The following is a 23,161-nucleotide window of genomic DNA, read 5'->3' on the forward strand; positions in this document are numbered from 1 at the left end:
TCCTAACACACTTTCTGTTAAGAGTTCAGAAATGTTATATGGAGATTCCAGGGTCTTTCAGGACACCACTTTTCACCTTATTCATTTCCGTCTGTATTTGGAGGTAGGATTGAAAAAAATGGGAGGATAAATAAAACTGTTTCAAAATACTTGGTGTCATCTTATATACACCAACTGGATTGTTACGTCTCCAAATGTGTGTGAGTCATAGAACCCATCATTACATCATGTAATAACTGCAGTGTTCTTTAAAAGTACTCTTGGTACTCCTATGTTCAGTGTTGGTTTTTAGAGGAAAGATAAGGAATCATAAATTCTCAGTCCATATCTGGTACTGCTACTGAATACATATGGATGCATTTCATATGCTGAGAAAATTGTTTATGTTCCTCTTAACATAAAGTGGGTAGGCTGATTTTTTTTCTTTCAGAGATAAAGTTCAAGATAAATGAAGAATTTCCAACTTTTCTATTTCTTGTGTGTGATTGTTAAATGCCATACACAGTTTTACCACTGTAAAAGTCACTATTTTATTTGGTAATGTGTCATATGTAAAATTGGGCCTTTAAAAATTAATATTTTTTAATGGAGAGAGAAGTAGAATCTTTGTTTTTATAATACTTATTTTTGTCTTATTTTCCCCTTTGTAGTGTTCTAACATCCTTTTATAATTCTGAGGATGAATCAAATCTTCTCTTACCTAAACTTCCTACACTGCCAAAAAAGTAAGTATCAGAGTTTAACTCATTAGAATTAACCTTACAGATTTCTTTCTTTTACTTTTAATGTTGACAATTTTCTCATGTGTTTTAAAAAAATGCATTTCTATTGAGAGTTTTTTACCCTAATCTGTTTGTTTTTTCTAGTTATAGCAATACCTCAAAAATATTTAGGTAAAGTATGCCTTTTTTGTTTTCAAGTAAGATAAATCTTTTATTATTTGAAGCATATAGTTGAAAGATAACCCAATTTATTTTTATATTTTAGTGAAGAAAATTCTGATGAAATTATTAAGCTTTTGGGAGATGTCAGGTAAATCTTGCAGACATCTTAAATAACAAGTTTTATTTTCTTAATTTGATACTTTAGGCAGTTTTATACCAGAGTTCCAAAGATATTTTCTTTGTCATTTTATTTCATTGCTGACAAATACCTCTGAACAATAAACAGACAATATCTATTATTCACTCATTTTTATTGTATGATATTTGTGTCAAGTTTAATATTATGGTATACTTTGATTTTTAAAAAGTAAAGGAGGATAAAAGTGCTTAAGTTTCTGAAATTTAAGTTGAAATCTTCAGGTTCTTTAAGCCCATTTAATATGTTTAGCATCAGGGCCATGATAAAACTGATGGCACTTTATATTAACTGGAAAAGAGATGATTTTATTATTGAGGGTATATAAATACAATTGTTAAAATAATATATTCTTATTTTACTGTAAACTGAGGTTTTTTAGGCCGAATGAAATTTATGTTGTTCTTTAGGGGGGAAAAAAAGAACAAGCCCAATGTAATTGAAACTTGGTGAATTTATTTAGAGGTTCAGTCTCCCTGCTAGGCAGCTTGAGTGTGCAGATTATATGAGGGCAGCAACAACTTGTATCTTGGTGTAAGAACTTGGTCCTCTCTGTTGTCCTCAGCTTATTGCATTATTTTTAATCAGGCTTAATATTCTTGTCCTTGGAGGAAGCTCTGGTTTTATTGAGCTTTATGCTTATGGAATGTTCAAAATTGCTCGAGTCACTGGGGTAAGTTTTTCTTTAAGATTCTTTATTTTTGCCTTAGAATGTAACAACTGACTGATTTATGGAAAAGAATAAAACATTACTTTTTTCCTCAGTTTCATGTCTTGGATTTACTTGTCCTTAAATGTTAAGAGGATAATTTTCTTACTAAGATAAAATAGTGATATGATGTCTCTGAAGATCAGAGGTTCTTAGTAGAATTAGTCAAAAAAATTTTTCTTAACTAAAAGATTGCTATGGTACACTTGATTATGATTTAATGTTTTTCTAGCCTTGCGTTTAAGAGCTACCATTTGTGATTGGAATGTGATGAAAGTCATTAGAAGCAATCTTAGGCTCAGTCTTGGTCTTTTCCATACCTTTTTCTTATTCTTACAGTTCCCTAAAAGGATGGAAAATGTTGCAGGCTCTGTGGGCTGTATTAGTTCTCCAGCACTTGGGTGCATTGGTAGGGTCTGTGTCTGTGTCCTTGCAACTAAGTGGACACATGCCTTTATCTGCCACATACGTGGCAGGAGTTAACTGCTTTTTAGAGCTCTGAATTTTTGCTTCCTGTATTGTAAGCAGATGCAGTGTAGCAGTAACACTAAATATAATGGGGATTTGACTGTTTTGCAGATTGTTGGTACTTGTCTTGCGTTATGTCTGTCAAGTGATTTGAAATCATTGTCAGTGGTCACAGAAGTTTCTGCCAGTGGTGCTTCAGAAGTTTCGTATTTTCAGGTGAGTATTTGAACCAGCAGAGAGTAAATATATATTTTTAAAGGTTTGATTTTTATTATCCATATCACTGGATTCTAATGGTCATTAAAACAAAAAATTGACTTGGAGCTTCTAAATCTTAGAGTGTTACTGGTGAATACCTTATTATTCCAATTGCTAAGCATAATTTTCATCAAAACAGTGTTTCGATGGTCTGTTAATGACCAATATTAACTTGTTGCTGTACCAGTTCATGTTTGTAACAAGTGTTTTCTTGGGATTTTGACCATAATAATAATAAAAGCTAATATTTATTAATTATTTAATGTGTGCCCAGTACTGAGTAATTCAGTATAATTTTATGTGAATCCTCACAGTAACCTAATAGATAGGTACTGTTATTATCCCCATTTTGTAGTTGAGTAAATGGCACGCAGAGGAACTGTAACTTGCTTGGTAAGGACTTGAAGGTGATGCTGGGCAGCCTGGCTCCAGAGCTGGGGCTCTTAACTAACACATTGCCTCTTGTGTGAGATGCCTACTGAAAGCCGGGGAAAACCTTTTCATTGTGTGCTGTTTGTGTCATAGACTGTGGAAACTGGGCTCCTACAGAGTATTTAGATGGTAGCTTTGCCTTCAAGAAAATCTTCCCGAAAATTTCATCTCAAATAACCGAGCCACTTAATCTAAGTATGTGTGAACTCTTAAACAAAAGTAGGACGAAAAGATGCAGGATGTGACGCAAATGAGGCCTTAGAGTTTCATTGTGTTCACAACAGCAGAGAGCTCTTGACTTCCTGCTGTTTGCTGGAAACAGTTGTTCATGGTTGCTGTTCATCTTAAGGGTCTGTGAAAATACGATTTCCTGAATTGTGTTTGGTGCTATAGTAAAACAATTCACTCTTTATGTGGAAATTGTAAGAGATGATTTTAATAACAACTCTATTGTGATCATTCATGTACCTCTGTAATAGATAACTTGTATTTATTAGTAGCTATAATTCCTTAAAAATTTTTTAGATATTTGTGATCATTTTAAAAGTCTCTCATAATAGTGGTATAAATTAGATTATTACATTTATTCTAAGTAGAGAGTACTGCTAACTTAGAGGGGGTAATCTGTACATAGTTAGACGCTACAGATGAGAGAATCCTAAAATTATATTCTGTTATTTTTTAATTTGTTTTACTGAAAAGGAGCAAAATTCTGAGGTAGTCTTTCTGATACATAGTTATACCTTGACTCTTCCTTAAAAGTAGTAAATATATCTGTTTGTGACTCACTTTAGTATTTTGATTTGACAGCTTGAAACCAATCTATTGTACTCTTTCTTACCTGAAGTAACTCGAATGGCCAGAAAGTTTACTCACATTTCAGCTCTTTTACAGGTATTTATTTATAGCTTGTTTTATGTGACTGTTTACTACAAGTTTCTAATGTTGTATAAATAAAAAACTTGAAAATCTTAGGTTTTAAAGCCAACTATACATGGCAGAGGTGTCTAGTCTGATAGATAAGCTTATAATGTCCACTGAAACAAGAAAAAGAAATTTAATTGAAAATCTATTCCAACCCATCTCTATATCTCCAAAAGAAAAGAAAAAAGTAGTTTAAATCTTTTTAAACATTCTCATAAATAAGATACTTTGTAATTTTAAAAGTTTCTTTGCAAATCAAATATTATGGAAAATAGTCATTCTAACAGCTTTTGAATATAATAAATACCCCCAATTAGCAGGTGATTAGTGTTTTAGTTAGTTGACTGTTTGGGCCAGGCCCAGCTGAAGGTTCTGTTGTTCTGGGCTAGGTTCAGCTATTCAGGCTGGTCTTGGTCGTACAGCAGTGGTCAGCTGGCTAGTCCAAGTATCTGTTAGCCATGATGGCTTTATCTGAACTCCACACTCCCCATTTCCCAACAGGCAAGATCAGGCTTGTTGGGTAAGTGGTGTCGACAGCGGGAGTGTCAGGAGTGTAAGTGGAAGCTTGCAAAGCCTTCTGGAGCCTTGGACTCAGTGACATTCGTGCTACTTGTCACACTGAGACACACGGCCAGCCCAAATCGACAGACTAGAGAAACTGACTATACACCCGGATAGAGGAGCTACAAAGCGCTGTGACCTTCTTTCTTCAGTCTGCCACAGTCACTAGTGTACTTCGTGTCAAAGATTTCTAGAGATCAGTATCTTTTTAAAAGGATACTGTTTGAAGATTGAATAGTTGACCAATCAGCATTTTAACAGTTAATGTACATAAAACACATCGTATATGTAAAAAGTTGAAAAATATCTATTTTACCAGATAAAAACTTAATTTGAGAATGTTTGGTAGTTAAATAAAAACTTAATTTGAGAATGTTTGATAGTTAAATGATTATCAAGTGTGAGCCATGGTCTCTTCTTTCTCAGGCTTAACTGAGTTAAAAGTGGTTTACAGTAAATCCTGGATTTCTTTGAGACAATTGGCAGTAAGAAGCATGTATTATTTAGTTAGCATATTGACTTAAATATTTTTTGCTACTTTAATACTTTTTCTTTTTGCTAATAGTATATAAATTTGTCACTGACGTGTATGTGTGAAGCCTGGGAAGAAATACTGATGCAGATGGATTCTCGTCTTACCAAGTTTGTGCAGGTGATGTAACTGGAGTTTCCCATGGAAGGTGTTTAGAGTGTATGATGTCCTTACTCAGTTCATGAGGGACATGAGAAAAATCGGTCTGATTTGTTCAAGGCTCAGATCATGATTTCTTTGAGATGGCTTGATCTAACCTCAGACTCTTGTCTCAGAGAGAGATAATGCCAGTCCTTCCCATTGGAAAAACTTAGGTGGGGACAGGATTGTGAAGTGGAGCTAATAGGATGTGGCGATTAAGGACAGTTGTTGGAAGAGCTGACTGGCTGTTTCCTCATAACTGCTATTCAGATAATCAGTTTAAATATGGATTTGAGAGAAGGTTAAAGGTAAGAAAGGGAGTCATGTTCCTGTGATTTTGAATAAATAATGCTTATTTAAAAACACTTATCATGAGTTTATCCATCTTTCTCTAGGAAAAGAACACAACCACATCAGTGCAAGATGAATTCATGGACTTGTTGTTGTGGGGGAAAGCAAGGTAAGAAACTTACATTAGATGCTCTTGCTTTACCTTCTCTTTTTAAAGTAATTTATTTCAAAAGCAGTTCATTGTAAAAAAAAATAGAAAATTCTGATGCACAAAAAGCAAAGAATAGTATGTATCTTTCTAGGCTTTTTTATTCACGTATTTATTTTCTATGTAAATGTAATCATTTTATGTGTATGTACCATGTGTACATATATCTGTACTTTTTAAATGTATAAAAAATTAAAAATTTTTATGTAGCTAAATCACTCTTTTCCTTTATTGTATTTACTTCAGCATTATTCTTAAAAAGATCTTTCCCATATTAAGCAGTCAAAGATCTTTATTTTCATCCAGAGATTTTTTTGGTGGTTTATGATTTTATTCCATTTACATGTTCCAGATATGATTTATTTGGTTGTATGTTATGAAAGACATAACAACTTATTTTTTTCTAAGTGTCTAGATAATTGCCCAGTATAACTTAATGAGTAGTACATCTTCTCCTTACTGACGTGAATTACCATTTTAGTGTATAGCACATTTCTCGTGTCTATTTCAGTCTTTTGTGGACTTTAATATTTCCTGTTTTTGTCTGTTTCTCTGAGTACAACAAAGTCTTAATTTTTGTTGGGCTATTTCTTTTTATTTGTTTAAAATCTTTGTTTAAATTTGTACTTTGAAATTAAATGTTTTAAGTGATGCATTCAGATTTTAAATAGAGAAGACTAAAAATACTTTCTTTTTCATTCTAGTGCTGAACTTCAGACCCTCTTAATGAACCAGTTAACAGTAAAGGTGTGGTTATCTTTGTATTTTACTGGCTATGAACATAGTCTTAATTTTTTTAGAATGGCATATAGTATCTTGTATGCTAAATGTTATATTTTTTTCTCTTAATCAGGGCTTAAAGAAGCTTGGCCAGTCTATAGAGTCGTCATATTCCAGTATACAAAAACTGGTTATAAGTCACTTACAGAGGTATGAAGATGACGTAGAATCTTTTGGTGTTGCATCCGCACGTACTTAGCTTTGGTTTCTTTCTTAGCCTTCTTTTCATCATCTGGCATTCTCTGTTTGAGTGTCTTCTAGATGAAATTTTTGCCTTAGCATTTGAGGGGAATCTTAGAGTGCCCAAGATTTAAAGAATTGATAATAGTGACTGCTCTGTGAAATAACTTTCCAACATCTTTCCACCACCCTAGGCCCTATCTGGGCTTTTTTCTCCCCCAGACAACCATGAGTTATGTCTTGAATAGGGCATATACCCTTTTTTGAGCAGTGAAATTAAGTTTGTTTGTATATCATTTTATATGTTATGTAAAAGCATGTTATATATTTTTGCATTTAAGTCCTTGGCAAGGTGTTGGTTGTGATTATCCTCATTTTCATAAGAAGAAACTGAAGTTCAGAAAGGGCATATGGCTGCCCCAGAGTTATTACGTGTCAGAGCCAAGACTGTTCTAGATCCTCAAGTCTCATGCCATTTCTAAACACCGCCACCTCAGTGAGGCGGCTTGCAGGTTGATGTTCAGTGTTTGACTTAGATTTTGATAGATTTCTTTTGCTGAGACCCCTGGCCCTACCCCTCTTTGAGCTGAGGGGTAGGGCTGTCTGTAGGGCTGTCGGCCTGCTCTCCAGTCCACACTGTGTCCCTCAGATGTGTTCTCCACAGTGGATCTGATCATGCTACTCTTATTAAAACTTCCAGTGCCTTCCCATTTCTTAGCACCCATGTCCTTGGTGGCCTTCTCAAACTTGGCATTTTTGTCTCCTACCTGGGGCTTTTGTACGTCTCTTGTGCTTTTTGGAACACTCCCGCTGTGTTCTTCACTTATGTTTTCCAGCTCTCAGCTCAGATGTTCAGGGAATCCTTCTCTAATTCCCAGACTAGTTCAGGTTCTTCTCTTTCACCTATACCTGGTGTGTTTTCCTCTAAGGCATTTATGTAGTTGAAATGGTCTGATTATGAAATTATGAAACTGTCTGATTATGTGGTTATGACTCTCTCCCCCATTAGACTATCAGTGTTATAAGGACCCTTTCGTTTTGTTTACCATGAAGTCCCCATAGTGCCTGACCTGAAGTTGGGGCTTAATAAATATTTGCTCAGTGTTAAATACTTAGCTGTTCGGTGAACAAGATGACCATATGACTATCTTAACAGTGCCAGGACCAACTGTGGGACATAATTTGATCTTATAAAGTTTAATCATGTGGCCAATTCATCTCACTAGTCATGACAACCAAATGATTCTGCTACAGTTTTTTGAAATAATTTTGAGAGCTAATAGTCTCTCATAGAAAGAAAATTAAAGTTACTTTCAGTTTTTATTTTTGAAAACTTAGAAATATTCAAGCAAGATGGTAGGTGCCTGCCACCATGATAACGGTGATGATACTAATTTATTTCTGCTCTGTTTTTGATAGTGGCTCAGAGTCTTTATTATACCATTTGAGTGAACTGAAAGGAATGGCTTCATGGAAGCAAAAATATGAACCTCTTGGACTAGACGCTGCAGGAATTGAAGGTGGTAATTTTATTTCTCAATAGAATGCTTTAAACTCACTTTACTTATTGGACAAATGATATTATTTATTTACTTCTTTTCAGATGCTATTACTGCAGTAGGTTCTTTCATTCTCAAGGCAAATGAACTTCTTCAGTAAGTATTGGGGATACTTGAATATTGAAATCATTGACGAGAATATTTCACTTTTTGTAATTGAGAACCTAGCAAATTGTTGTGATTTTCTTAAAATGAGATTTTAAGTTCTTATGAAAATTGCATGTTTATAGGATTAAAACAAACCAATAGCACAGTGATTGTAAAAATTCGCATGGTATTTTCCTATCTCACCCATCCTCACCTCAGGTCCTCTCTTCAGAGGGAATCCTTTAAACTCTTATAACTGTTTCTGGTTTTAGTTCTCTAGGTTACTTCCATATTTCTAAATTGTATGACTGTACTGCATTTCTTTTATTTATCAGTTTTTTGAAATTGTTCCTTTGTTTCTGTTTGTTTTTCCTAGACTCTCTTTGCTTTCTTTTTTCCTTGCACTGTCTCTCTTTACCACATTTTTAGGTTTTCTCCCTGTCTCAAGGGTAGCATCACATCCCTGGAATTCCCCTCTGTCCCTGGTGCCTCCTCTGTTAGCCTCCCACCTCACAACACCCGCAGCACCACCACCCCGCACCAATCTGTCCATTGGTTCCGGCTCTTGTGCCAGCTACCACCCAGGCGTTTTCTTCATTGCTTTCATGGGTTAGATCCTTACTTTCAGGATCTCCTCTGTTTCTTGGTTCATTTAATCACTTTGTGGAAAATGTCCTCCAATAACTTAGAAAACAGATGTGTAAGGGTAAGCTTTCTGTGTCCTTTTGTGTCTTTTCTCCTCCTGCCACACTTAATTGACGGTTTTGACTGGGTATGGATTATGAAGGGAGATTTATGTTCTCTGAGAGCTTTGAAAACATTGCTCTGTTGTGTTCTGACCTGTTTGTTGCTGATGGCAGGTCTGGTGCTTCTAATTCTCATTCCTTTGTATGCTGTTTTTTTTTTTCTTATCTTGAAAACTTTATTCTTCATCCTTGATACATTGAAATTTCACAGTAGTATTTTAAATGTGGGCCTTTCTATATATTGTACTGATAATAAAAAAAACGCTATTTTTAAGCTGAATTCTGTTGTATTACTATTTTGATAATTTCCTCTTCTCCCCCACTTTCTAAAACTAGATTTTTGTTCTAGAAATCTAGTTGGTCATATTAGACTTCGTGGATTGACCCTCTATGTCTTTTATTTTTACTCACATTTTTTAAATAGCTTTGTCTTTACTGTTTCTTATGAAGTTTTCTTGACTTGATTATCCAGCCCTATCATTCATCATATACATTTATTGTGCGTTTTTAACTATGTTTTAAACACTATTCTAGATGAGAGTATAGTAGTGAACAAAACTGATAAAAATCTTACCTTCATAGGTACTGTATTCTAATGTGATGAGACAGATAATAAAGAAATGGATAATTAAAGTCTATAGCAGGTCAGATAGTGGTTTGTAGTGGTGGGAAAACCCATGTAGGGAAGGAGGATCTAGGGTGTGCTGGGGTTAGAGGTGCAGTTTTTTGGTCGGGGGGGCCTTGAGGGTGGAAGGAGTGAGCCTTGCTGATACTTGGGGCAAAGGGGACAGCAGGTATAAAGGCCTTGAGTTTGGAGCATGAGGTTGGAGCATGCCTGGCATAGGGGCCTGGAGGGTTCCCTGGAGGGGAACCTCCAGGAGCCACTAAGTGAACGTAACAACAGTGTGAGCGATAGGATGAGTTGAAAGAGGTCATGGAGGATGGGCCAAGTTGTGTAGAGCCTGTAGGCCGCTGTAAGGACTTTGGCTTTTATGCTGGACATAATAAAGAATAACATCATAAGCTCTTACAGGCAGTCGGGGAACAGGATATGACCTAGGATCTTTTTGATCCCTCTTTTTATTTACTTAGTGTTGAGAATAGATTATATGAGGGCGAGGACAGAAGCCAAGAGAGAAATGGTGGTCAGAATCTGAAATGGTCAGAACTTGAATATATTTTGAAAGTAGAAATAAGTGGGTAAGAGACAGTGAAAGATGGGAAAACTAGTAGGGTAAGTCTTGGTGGTACAACTGTTGGGATGCTGGCAAGAAGTGGACTGGAAAGAAAGCTGGTGGCTGTGGTTGAGTAGGATGCTTGAAATTGAGATTTAGAAGGCTCAGGTTGGTAAAGAGGGTCTAGGGTGTGAACTTTGGAATAAGAGCCCAGGTAGAATGGAGAGTGAGGTCACTGGCCCGAGCCATGCTGCTGCATGTTTTATTATGGCAGTCCTGTCTTTTAATTACTAAGTGTTTTCTTATTTGTTTACTCATTTTTCAAAGCAGTGCTCTTGCTCTGTAGATATGACATTTCATGGCTCTCTGAGGACATTAATTAGATTTTTTAAGTCTTTGCTGCTTCCTGAATTATCTCCTGTTTATATGTCACTTTGCTGTTTGTTTTGGTCTCTTGTTGCAAGCTTTCTTCAAAAACCTGATGCCCGATTGTTTACTCATATTTATTCCTGAGGCAGTTTAAAGTTGCTTGGAGTTACTGGGTGCAGGGTGGACCAAAGCCAGCACGAGTGCCAGGGCATGCAGGCCTGTGCTGTGCCCTCTGTTTCGGTTTGTCCTCCTTTGCCCAGCCCCAGACGTCATCGCATGTCTTCTGTTGAACTTGATGTTTCTAAGGACTGAGCGTCCCCGGAGTTCTGCTGGCCGGATGACTCCGTGCTGCTCCCTCTCTGAAGTGCCTCACATGTGGCCCCTGCTGGTGACCTTCACCAGTCACCAGTCTTCTGTCTGCTTTTGAGATTTCTGAAACTTAAAAAAGCTTTTTTTTCTATCATCTTTTTGTATGTGAGTTTATAACATGTACACCCCTCCCCACTGTCGTTTTAATGGATTTTAGAATATAGATGTGTGTGCTCAAAGAACGGAGCAGGAGGGAAATGACATTTCTTTTCCTGAATGTTGAATAATTTTTTGGTTCTGCATATTTGCAGAGAGTAAACATAAAATACTAAGTTTTCTCTGATCATGTTTTAATATGAATGAAAGGTTGTTGATTGAACTTCTTGCTCCTTGGAGATAAGTGAAATATAGCATTATTTTAGATTATAATGGAGAAACTGAGACAGTGAGAATTTTAACATTAGCCTATAACAGATCAGTGATTGCCTGGGGTTGGGGTGAACTGAGAAAGACAGGAATCTTTTTTTTCCCCCATTTTTGCTGCAGGAGAATTTTGATCGTGGTGCTTGGTAATGCAAGAGATGTCACAGTTTTTTATGTCAGGTGTTGTACTGTGTACAGAAAGGTTAATGATACTGACCTACTTCTCCAGTAGTATTATGAGACTTAATGCTTAGAAGGGACTTTGAGATTTAGGGGTAAAAAGGGCACATATTATTTGCTTAGAGTAATTATCTTACAGATATGAGCTTAAAGAGCTTTTAAAAAAATGATATCCATTTCTATATTCAGAAACAGTTTCATCAAAGTGTAGATGACTTCCACTTATAACACTTAATCTTCAGGGCACATTTATGTAAAGCCCAAGGAAATTCGATTTTTGAGATCTGTTACTGTAAGGATAAAAATATCAACTTCCATAAGTAATGTCTTATTGATATCAGAGGTAATGGTAGTGACATAGTATACATTTATAATAATGATTTTCTGTTATGGTTGATATTTTTTCTTCTTACTGATCAGTGATTTTTTTTAAAAAACTGAGAATAGTGCTGAAAACTGTGTTGTTGTTTTTTTTTTTTTTTTAATTTCTTTTGGTTCCAAAGTTAGAAAAGGATTTCATACTTTACTGAATGCTTGGAGAGACTATTACAGTTTGTGGTAAGGCTGTTATGACCAGTTAGAATCTGAGTTATTTGGTTTATTTTTGAAAAGAATCAGGATTTGCTCTTTTGAGATTTTATTTTTAGCTATGTGTTTGATTTGTTAAATCTGTTCTAAAGCTTTAAATGTCATCCAGATAGGCTATACTAGAACAGTAAGGATTATTATATTCCATAGTAATTGAACAATGATATATGAACCTCATGTAATAATTTCATTTCTGATTTACTTTTATCTTTTAGAGTTATAGATAGCAGTATGAAAAACTTCAAAGCATTTTTTCGGTGGCTGTATGTGGGTAAGTTAATTGAATGAAGCATTCTTGTATTTTTAACACTTTTGAAGAAAAAATGTGGGAATATAAATTTGGAATATTCAATTACACTAGTAAAATTTTAAATACTTGTCAATGTAGAAAGAATAGTTTAAATGACCCCACTTATACACTTCACTCAGTTTAAGCAGTTTTCAACACATGGCCAATTGTATTTCTTCTTTATACCCTCCCATTCCCGCCCCCACAGATACAACTTCTAACATTGATTGTCTCTATCACTTACTGATAATTGACCTTTTTTTTTACTCTGTAATGTCTCTTAAGGTTCAAATAACATTTTTTAATCTATACTTTGTATTAGGCACTGTTAAGTGTTAGATTTGGAGTGGAAAGGGGGAGAGAAAATAAGACAAAGCCTCTGCCTTGAATAGTTGAACTCCTGTTTTATACTTTGATCTTCTGTCTGTAGATCTGTGCCGTTCATTATGGTAGCCACTAGTCAATTATGGCTGTTTAAATTAGTTGAAATTATAATTACATATGCAATTCCTTAGTCATGCTAGCCGCATTTGAAGTGCTCAGGAGCTGCTGGTAGTTAGTGGCTGCCACGTTGGCCAGCACAGAACTAGAACATTGCCGTTATCACTTCTACTGGACAATGATGCCCTAGCTAAATAGATTGCAGGTGCACAGAGTCGGACACGACTGAGCGACTTCACTTTGACTTTTCACTTTCATGCATTGGAGAAGGAAATGGCAGCCCACTCCAGCCTTCTTGCCTGGAGAGTCCCAGGGACGGGGGAGTCTCGTGGGCTGCTGTCTATGGGTTCGCACAGAGTCGGACACGACTGAAGCGACTTAGCAGCAGCAGCAGCAGCAGCAGCAGTCCTTTCTTTGTGTCTCCGCATCTCTTTGCATTTGTATGTAATTAACAAATAGTTACTGACATGATATTAAATGTTTTAATGTTCATCCTACAGAGTGTGCGTATCTTATGTATGTAGTCCATTTGTACTGCTATTTTTGTGACCTCTCTTAATGTCTTTGAAATAATTTAGCATCCATTTCCTTCCAACACATGGAAAATTTAGTTGTAAATATAATTTATTCCATAGTTCTTAAAATTCTAAAGAGTAAAATAGAAAGTAAATTACCTGTACTGTGCTAATATCCTTTTAAACAAATGCCCAAATCTTTTTTTAATTGATGTTTTTAAAACGTGACTTTTCATATTTGTTAGCCTAATATAATTGCTTTTAATAAAAAAATGAATGCAGTCAGTGGATGTTGACATTTAAAATTCTTGGATTTTTCTCAAAACCATACCAACACTAGCCAGAATGGGGAGCCAGAGTGTTTATCAGGCCAGCCTGTTTAATATCAGAGTTAATTAGAATAAATTGCAATGTTCAAATTAAATGAAACCTTAGAAGTGACTTTCTATTAGAGAAATAGTAGCTTGGTTTTACTTATAATTACTGGAGTAATTAGGCAGTTTATATTCTTATTGCATGTCCTAACTGTAATAAGAAGCTGCATTAGAAGATAAATGAATTACCACTCAGTCCTTATCATTAGAACAAAGCACACTAAATTGATCCCTGGGTCGGGAAGAGCCCCTGGAGAAGGACATGAAAACCCATTCTGGTTTTCTTGCCTGGGGAATCTCCCGGACAGAGGAGCCTGGCGGTCTACAGTCCATGGGGTTGCAAAAGAGTTGGACAGGACTTAGTACTAACAACAACAAAACAAACGATTGGAGAACTGGAGACCTAGGTGTAACTGGATGCTGCCACTAGTTAGCGCTCTAACCCTGGTTTGCTCTTTTGTAAAATGCAGTCTCCATGAAGGCAGGGATTTATTTATACTGCTTTGTTCCCAGTACCTGTATTACGCTCAGTAAGTAATTTTTGAATGGATAAATGAATGAATGGAACTAGATTATGGCTGGTTTTTTTTTTCAGATGAATTAGAAGTCTGAATTAATTAAGAACAGTTTCTTAAAATAATCCCTATTTGCAGAATCATGTCTAACATGCTTTTTCCTGGCCAAACATTAGAAGCATATTCAAACACTATGCAAAGCACATGCAATATATTTCTTCACTTAGGTGGATGTATTATGTATAGAAAATACAGTATTGATGAACACGCCCCATGAAAGGACAAAAAGGGTCAACCACAAATATTAAAGAAGGTATATAAATACATATATACACATATATAAGTGTGTGTATACACACATAAATCTTAGTGCAAGCATCTTCATGTGGCAGAAAAGCCCAAGGGGAAGAAACACATCTGTTTGGCATTCTAAGCCTTTTGGAGGAAAGAAAGAATTGCCTGCACATTTTAAGAGAAGAAACATGACTAAGTCAGGAGGGATTCCTGCACACGCAGTCTTTGCTAAAGGCAGCAGTTTGGTTTGTTTGTCTGGAGTGGTAATGGGTTGTATTGAAGGAGAAAAGGAAAAATGGTTTAAGATGGCTATATCAACCGTTTTGAGCCTAAGAATATAAATCAAATTCTTCACTCTATAGTTCTTAGAAGAAAAATAAGTTTTCCTTGGTGACAAGAAGCTGTTGAAAATAGAAAATGTAGTCCAGTGAAATACATTTAGACTTGAAATGCGTCTATAATTAAAATTATGTTTGGAGTTTCCCTTTAAAGATAGTTTTAAACTTTATATTTTCAGCAATGTTGAGAATGACAGAAGACCATGTACTTCCCGAACTGAACAAGGTAGTATATAATAGTATTTTTCCTATATGTGTTAATATTGCCCTGGTTGAGCTCAGCTGTGCTGGTCATCTTAGTAGTCTTATGCAGTTATTGTTAAGAGATGTTAGGCTGTAGGCACAAGAGAGATTCCTAGTAAGCCCTTTTTTTAAATATGCATGTTTGATATTTTTTATCTCACAGTATACTTTTATTATGGCTAAGCTTACCATTTTCATGTTTGTATAAGATTTTATAGTCTGTATAACATAAGGTATTTGGATTGCTTATTTTAACTTCCTAAAATCTTAAATGCATTTTTATTTTCCTTGAAAGTCTAGTATTTAGATATTAGTACCTATGTTCATGTCTGGTGAGTACCAGTTTCTTTCTGACTGTAATAAGGATTGCTACTGTGACAAGTAGCAATGGAATCTCCTTCTCAGAATATCTTACAGAATAGGGCAGAATTCCCTTTTGGTTCCTGCAGCTCACTCATTCTCACCCCTCCCCAAAGTGTGATTCAGATAGATTAGGTGGTTTTCAGTTCAGTTCAGTTGAGTTCAGTCACTCAGTCCTGTCCGACTCTTTGCGACCCCATGAATCGCAGCACACCAGGCCTCCCTGTCCATCACCAACTCCCAGAGTTCACTCAAACTCACATCCATTGAGTCGGTGCTGCCATCCAGCCATCTCATCCTCTGTCGTCCCCTTCTCCTCCTGCCCCCAATCCCTCCCAGCATCAGAGTCTTTTCCAGTGAGTCAACTTTTCGCATGATGTGGCCAAAGTACTGGAGTTTCAGCTTTAGCATCATTCCTTCCAAAGAAATCCCAGGGCTGATCTCCTTCAGAATGGACTGGTTGGATCTCCTTGCAGTTCAAGGGACTCTCAAGAGTCTTCTCCAACACCACAGTTCAAAAGCATCAATTCTTCGGTGCTCAGCCTTCTTCACAGTCCAACTCTCACATCCATACAGGACCACAGGAAAAACCATAACCTTGACTAGACGGACCTTTGTTGGCAAAGTAATGTCTCTGCTTTTGAATATGCTCTCTAGGTTGGTCATAACTTTCCTTCCAAGGAGTAAGCGTCTTTTAATTTCATGGCTGCAGTCACCATCTGCAGTGATTTTGGAGCCCCCAAAAATAAAGTCAGCCACTGTTTCCATTGTTTGCCCATCTATTTGCCATGAAGTGATGGGACCAGATGCCATGATCTTAGTTTTCTGAATGTTGAGTTTTAAGCCAACTTTTTCACTCTCCACTTTAACTTTCATCAAGAGGCTCTTTAGTTTCTCTTCACTTTGTGCCATAAGGGTGGTGTCATCTGCATATCTGAGGTTATTGATATTTCTCCCGGCAATCTTGATTCCAGCTTGTGCTTCTTCCAGCCCAGCGTTTCTCGTGATGTACTCTGCATATAAGTTAAATAAGCAGGGTGACAATATACAGCCTTGACGTACTCCTTTTCCTATTTGGAACCAGCCTGTTGTTCCATGCCCAGTTCTAACTGTTGCTTCCTGACCTGCATGTAGGTTTCTCAAGAGGCAGGTCAGGTGGTCTGGTATTCCCATCTCTTTCAGAATTTTCCACAGTTTATTGTGATCCACACAGTCTGAAAAAATGGGGAGTATTAAAATTAGTCTTAGTGAACGAGATAAGTAAGGGATCACAGCTTTTATTGAAGTAGGTCTTTTGTGCTGTGGGATGACTGGCCTTGCAAACCAGGGATGTTCACATTAGCTGTTTCTCTGCCATCACTCTTACCTTTACTTTGGGAGATTCAATATGTTAGTTTTTGGCAGAGACCTCAATGTGTAATTTTTGGAGGGCTGAAGAACTAGGATAGGGAGAAATTGGGGTCATTAAAAGAAGCAGAGGCCAACACTGAAGCAAGCAGTGTTCTCAGGTTGCTGCCCTTAACCCAGATTGAGGTTATTTATCTGAACAGACGTCCTCCACTCCCAAAGGAGGGACTCCACACTCATTCTTCAGTTCAGTTGCTCAGTCATGTCAAACTCTTTGTGACCCCATGAACCGCAGCACGCCAGGCCTCCCTGTCCATCACCACCTGCTGGACTCGACCCAAACCCATGTCCATTGAGTTGGTGATGCCATCCAACCATCTCATCCTCTGTCGTCCCCTTCTCCTCCTGCCTTCAGTCTTTCCCAGCATCAGGGTCCTTTCCAGTGAGTCAGCTCTTTTCATTAGGTGGCCACAGTATTGGAGTTTCAGCTTCAACATTAGTCTTTCCAATGAATACCCAGGACTTATCTCCTTTAGGATGGACTGGTTGAATCTCAAGAATCTCAAGGGACTCTCAAGAGTCTTCTCCAACACCACAGTTCAAAAGCATCAATTCTTTGGCACTCAGCTTTCTTTATAGTCCAACTCTCACATCCATACAGGACCACTGGAAAAACCATAGCCTTGACTAGATGGACCTTTGTCAGCAAAGTAATGTCTCTGCTTTTTAATATGCTGTCTAGGTCGGTCATAATTTGCCTTCCAAGGAGTAAGCGTCTTTTAATTTCATGGCTGCAGTCACCATCTGTAGTGATTTTGGAGCCCCCCAAAATAAAGTCAGCCACTGTTTCCATTGTTTGCCCATCTATTTGCCATGAAGTGATGGGACCAGATGCCATGATCTTAGTTTTCTGAATGTTGAGTTTTAAGCCAACTTTTTCACTCTCCTCTTTCACTTTCATCAAGAGGCTCTTTAGTTCCTCTTTACTTTGTGCCATAAGGGTGGTGTCATCTGCATATCTGAGGTTATTGATATTTCTCCCAGCAATCTTAATTCCAGCTTGTGCTTCTTCCAGCCCAGCATTTCTTATGATGTACTCTGCATATAAGTTAAATAAGCAGGGTGACAATATACAGCCTTGACGTACTCCTTTTCCTATTTGGAACCAGTCTGTTGTTCCATGTTCAGTTCTGACTGTTGCTTCCTGACCTGCATATAGGTTTATGCATTAGGCATAACATAATAAATAGCCTTAGACCATGAAGAGATCTCTAGCTGTTGGAGTTGCTGATTGGAAAAGTGGGTTTAAAATATTTAATACATGCTTGTCACATTTATTGTTATATAATTTTTTTTAAGAAGCTTTTCTTTATCTTGATTTGTTTTCTTTATGTTCCTTTTGGATTTGATAGATGACTCAGAAAGATATCACATTTGTTGCTGAATTTCTTACTGAACATTTCAATGAGGTAGGAAATTGGCATTTCTATAGTGCTTTTTCAACAATAATTACAATAAATCTGGATAATGGTAAGAAGTAATCAAATTTAATCCAGTTTAAGCGACCTTATAGCAATTATGTGTGCTTTTTCAACTACTGAACTAATTAATGGCAGTACTTATTTATTAATTGTAAAGCATATAAATTGAACTTTGTTTTTGTGTCTTACCATCCACAGAAGAAAAGAGTAACTGCTACTAACAGCTTTCTTAAAAAATAGAGTTTTTGGTTAAAATGTAAGATGATTTTTTTCTTTAATGAGTTGACTTAAGAATTAAACTTTATTTATTCTTTCTAGGCTCCAGATCTTTATAATCGAAAAGGAAAATACTTTAACGTTGAAAAAGTTGGTCAGGTATGGGCTCTGGATTGAATGTAGTTACTAATTTTTTAAAAATTAATTTTAAAACATTAGCAGTGTTAGTCTTTATTATACAAAACTTTCTGAAAGTAGCATAATGCCAAATTATATAGTAGCCCTCTCCTTTTACTAAAATCACCAAAGAGTGATTGGGGGGTCTTCGAACCCTTTATATTAAAGTTATTGAAAACTCCCAGAGAGCTTTTATGTGGGTTGTGTCTATGAATAGCATATATTGTTAGATATTAAAAATTAAACAGAAAAAAGAATTATTTCTTAATTCACTTAAAAAGAACAAACCCTCTTTTCATTACATGTTAAAATGGAAAATAACTATTTAACAAAACAAAATTATGTGAAGAGTGACATTGTTTTATATGTTTGCAAATCTCCTTGATGTATGGCTTAAGAGAAGGCAGCTGCATTTGTTCTGTTGTGATATGTTGTTTGATCAGAAAGCCTGGTTTTACACAGGTGTATAGTTGGAAAGGCAGAAATATTTTAATAGCTTTTTAGAAAATTGTGAATATTCTTTGATACTACACCAAATTCTGACAAACAGTAGTATCTTAGGTTAGTTCTAGTGTGGAATCTACATTGCAACAGTAGACTTTCCATATTATGATTCATTAAAATTTATTCATCTGCTTTTCACTTTGGAAGGATCTTGTTACCCTGTGGTTGATTTATCTTTGGGAAAATACTGATTCACTGAATTACAGAGATCTTCCGTAGGCTGAAACCTTTCTTCATACAGTATCCAAAAGTCAGATTTTGTTAATATCATTACCAATCTCATCAGACAATCTTTAACTACTATGAGGCTGTCAAGCACATAGTAGCAGATATGGGTTTTCCAAATTTTTAATTTTTGCTTGAACGTTTAAATTTTATCACTGACAACAAATACTGTCAGTCATTTTGCTTAAAGTGACAGGATCCCTTTCTTTAGTTTCAAGAAAATATCTGCCACATACCCAAGAACAAATAATCAGAGTTTGCCTGCCAGTCATTCTTTTGAGTAAAAATGGAATTCCAGGAGCAACAAGGACGTGCCTAGCTTGACTCAAGTGCATTTGCATAAATGCTTTTCCTCATGGTAACTGTCATGCTTTGGTATGCAGCGAAAGTGCTTTATTCATACTCAATTCTGTCTCTCAGAATATTAAAAAGATTTTGTTGAGATTTAATAAAATTAATAATTTTAATAGCCTTATCAGAGATTAGTGAAACTGTATGTGGCAAAAAGGAATCCAGTGACTACTAGCATGGTTTGATTCTTGGTGGCAGTGCCAGCAGTTGTCCCCACCTGTGCTTTTGACCACCAGGGCAGGTGTCATTACAGTGGAAAAACAAATAATAGCTTTATAGCATTATAGAAATAGTAATGACCTCATGGATCTTGGAAAGCATCTTGAAGACTCTCCGAGTGGTGTGGACCACACTTTGAGAATTACTGCCATGAAGTAGATTGACAGTTGATAAACAGTTGAAAATTAATTTATAAACTTGAATATCTAAGTTTAAAATATGTTAGGTTAAAAGTTCTATTTTCTATGAAAATAGAACATGATACTTAAACTCTATTTATGGTTTCTATGTCTGTTGCATTCTAATCTTTTAGTAGTCTGCACTTTGTTCAGTAGCTTGGCATTTAGTAAATTTTGGTCATCTCACAGAATAATGTGGTTTCAGAGGACTTGACAGTAAAAATAACTTGAGTAGAATAGTGTTAAATATAAGCAATTTTAGAGCCTAATTCTTTGGTTTACAAAGCTGAAATGTCTAATTCTCTATTTCTAGTACTTGAAAGATGAAGATGATGATCTTGTGTCACCCCCTAACACAGAGGGAAACCAGTGGTATGACTTTCTTCAGAACAGCAGCCACCTTAAAGGTATTTTATGAACCAAGCAGACTTGGGCCATGTTCATATTTATTTGAGACCAGTACCTCAGCAAGTATACTTGCTGAATACTTATTTAAGTTCTTTGATTTATCTTTTTGTGTCCATTTTATTTGATTAGAGAAACAGGAAAATAATAACAGGGTATGATATTACCATGTTCAAAAACACAGTATGTTAACTGTGATGTAGTAAGATTGCTTATTTTAAGTATTGTCTATTATAAAAAATAGGATATTGGGAAGAAAACTACAGAGCCTATCAGAGAAGTCTGTTTAAGTCAGTTCCAATTTATTAGCTTTTAAAAGCGTATGATGCTTTTAACTCCTATAATGATGCATCACTGTATTCTCCTGAGGTGGCTTTTTTTTTTTTTTTAACTTGTTATGCCTTTTATTCTCTGGACTCTTGATACGGTAAAATTTTATTAAGCCAACATTATTGGGGATGCAATACAAAATAGCAACCATTATGTATCAAAACTTCTCCATTTTAGATGAAAAGATGTTTAAAGCATCTATTTCTTGGCTTTCTCAAAGAGTAATTTAACCAAGATTTAGCTGTTTCTTAGATCCTTGGGGTAATAGCCACCTGCTGCTGCTAAGTCGCTTCAGTCGTGTTTGACTCTGTGCGACCCCATAGACGGCTCCCCCTTCCCTGGGATTCTCCAGGCAGGAACACTGGAGTGGGTTGCCATTTCCTGCTCCAATGCATGAAAGTGAAAAGTGAAAGTGAAGTTGCTCAGTCGTGTCCAACTCTTCTCGACCCCATGGACTGCAGCCCACCAGGCTTCTCCGTCCATGGGATTGTCCAGGCAAGAGTACTGGAGTGGGTTGCCATTGCCTTCTCCCTGCTAACTTGAGAGCCTGTGTTTTTAACTGCAGTCAGTAATGATCTCTGCTTCTTTCTGTTTGCTGTTTATCTGAATGAGGAGTGAGTGGGAGAAGTAGAGAAATCCCAGGCATAGAACTTTGCTTGTTCCTCTCTTGATTTAACCCTAGAAGTCCGCATTCTTTTTCGGAGCAGAACATGTTTTATATTGCTTGAGAGTCTTCAAGATCACTAGAGAGATGTATTAACATAAGTTAGTATTGAATGGAGGGATAATAAAAGTACAGCTGACTCAGCTCATTTATTGTATTGAATCGGGATGCCCACGGAGTAAGGAACGATGCCTGGGGAGGCTGATAGCAGTGTGCGAGCAGTGATGGCACCAGGACCCTGTCACTGTTGGGTTCGTATCCATCCTGAGGACTTTGGAAAAAACTGGTCCTACCCTTTTTTCTCCCCACATCTTCTGTAGCTGAATAGAAAGGCCTAACCTTAGTTACAGGCCTCATATTTAACTTCAAATTAATTCCATCTCTTAAGATGTTAGAATGTGACTTCAGACCAGCTCATTAATTTCCCAGTTTCTTAGTAGAGTATGAAGTAGTACAAATTGTCACTACATATCTTTTAAGAAACCCTTGATGAAACTTCTTCCTAGAACTTTGCAAAAATCAAGTGCCAAATACTCAATGTACATACCTTCGCAGGGGAGGTGAGAGAGTTGGTGTCACATGTGGGTGAGAGTGGGTGTGCTGGAGGCAGGGCTTGGGGACCTGCCCTGCCACTTGCTGGTGTGTGGCTGCGGGCACATTGCCTGACCTCTCTGTGCCCCAGTGTTCTCTTCAGTAAAGCGAGGTGATCACAGTGCCTCCCTCAAAAGCGGTTGTGAAGATTCAATAAGTTGATCTAAGTGGAGCACTTAGGATAGTGCCTGCCACATAGCACGCAAGCAGTCAGTGTGCATTTCAAGTGTTTTTACTCAAAACACTTCTGACTCCAAAGTGAGAGTATTCTTTTCCTCCTGAGATTGTCTCTGATACCACCTGGGTATCCCACACTTGCGTTATGACACTAACTCTGCAGAGTTAGCTCAGACTCCAGGGTTCAGGGCTTAGTCCCACAAGACTGCCCCCACTTCAGAGTTCTGTCACCAGGACTGGGTTCCCAGGTTACCCACATTTCTGTTCCACTTCACTACAAATTTGAGGGTTCCCATAATTCAAATTTAATACTTTGCTAAAATGGCTCACTAAACTAAGAAACACTTGACTTACATTTACCAGTTTATTATAAAGAATGCAATTCTGGAATAGCCAAGTAGAGTTGCACATGGGGTGAGGGATGGAGTGGGGGATGTGGAGTTTCCATCCCCTCTCCAGAGGCACACCCTTCCCAGCCCCTTAATGCAGGCATCAACCCAGAGGCCCTAGCTCTGTCATCTAGGGGTTTTGTGGAGTTTTCATTATGTAGGTGTGGTTAACTTACTGGCCATTGGTGACACTTCATATTTTCCCTCCATTGTCCTTAGGATCCCACACTGTATTGAGTTGTGTCTTCTTAGTCTTCTCCAATCTACGATAGCTCCTCAAATCTTTCCTTATCTTTTTATGACCTGATTTGATGAGTACTAGTCAGGTTTTTCTTGGCGGGGGGGGTGCACAGCGCTTCCCTGGTAGCTTATATGGTAAAGAATCTGCCTGCAATGTAAGAGACTTGGGTTCAATCCCAGGGTCAGGAAGATCCCCTGGAGAAGGGAATGGCAACCCACTCCAGTATTCTCGCCTGGAGAATCTCATGGGCAGAGGAGCCTCTTGGGCTATAGTCCATGCAGTTGCAACTAAGCAAC

The 23,161-nt window shown here is 37.0% G+C and overlaps 1 protein-coding gene across 1 annotated transcript in view; it reads left to right on the top strand.

The window, feature by feature from the left end:
* ANAPC4 (anaphase promoting complex subunit 4) overlaps positions 1-23,161 on the top strand; it is a 34,436-nt gene that overhangs the window by 5,515 nt on the left and 5,760 nt on the right. Inside the window, exons 4-20 of the mRNA XM_061419834.1 lie at positions 651-725; positions 867-893; positions 988-1,032; positions 1,669-1,753; positions 2,369-2,473; positions 3,758-3,841; positions 4,998-5,084; positions 5,501-5,565; positions 6,309-6,351; positions 6,458-6,534; positions 7,984-8,084; positions 8,168-8,219; positions 12,216-12,271; positions 14,946-14,992; positions 18,129-18,185; positions 18,516-18,572; positions 20,382-20,475. Of these exons, the coding sequence (XP_061275818.1) occupies positions 651-725; positions 867-893; positions 988-1,032; positions 1,669-1,753; positions 2,369-2,473; positions 3,758-3,841; positions 4,998-5,084; positions 5,501-5,565; positions 6,309-6,351; positions 6,458-6,534; positions 7,984-8,084; positions 8,168-8,219; positions 12,216-12,271; positions 14,946-14,992; positions 18,129-18,185; positions 18,516-18,572; positions 20,382-20,475 (1,157 nt within the window). The remainder of the gene's footprint in view (positions 1-650; positions 726-866; positions 894-987; positions 1,033-1,668; positions 1,754-2,368; positions 2,474-3,757; positions 3,842-4,997; positions 5,085-5,500; positions 5,566-6,308; positions 6,352-6,457; positions 6,535-7,983; positions 8,085-8,167; positions 8,220-12,215; positions 12,272-14,945; positions 14,993-18,128; positions 18,186-18,515; positions 18,573-20,381; positions 20,476-23,161) is intronic.

This window comes from Bos javanicus, chromosome 6 (assembly GCF_032452875.1).
Source record: "Bos javanicus breed banteng chromosome 6, ARS-OSU_banteng_1.0, whole genome shotgun sequence".
NCBI classification, from domain to species: Eukaryota; Metazoa; Chordata; class Mammalia; order Artiodactyla; family Bovidae; genus Bos; species Bos javanicus.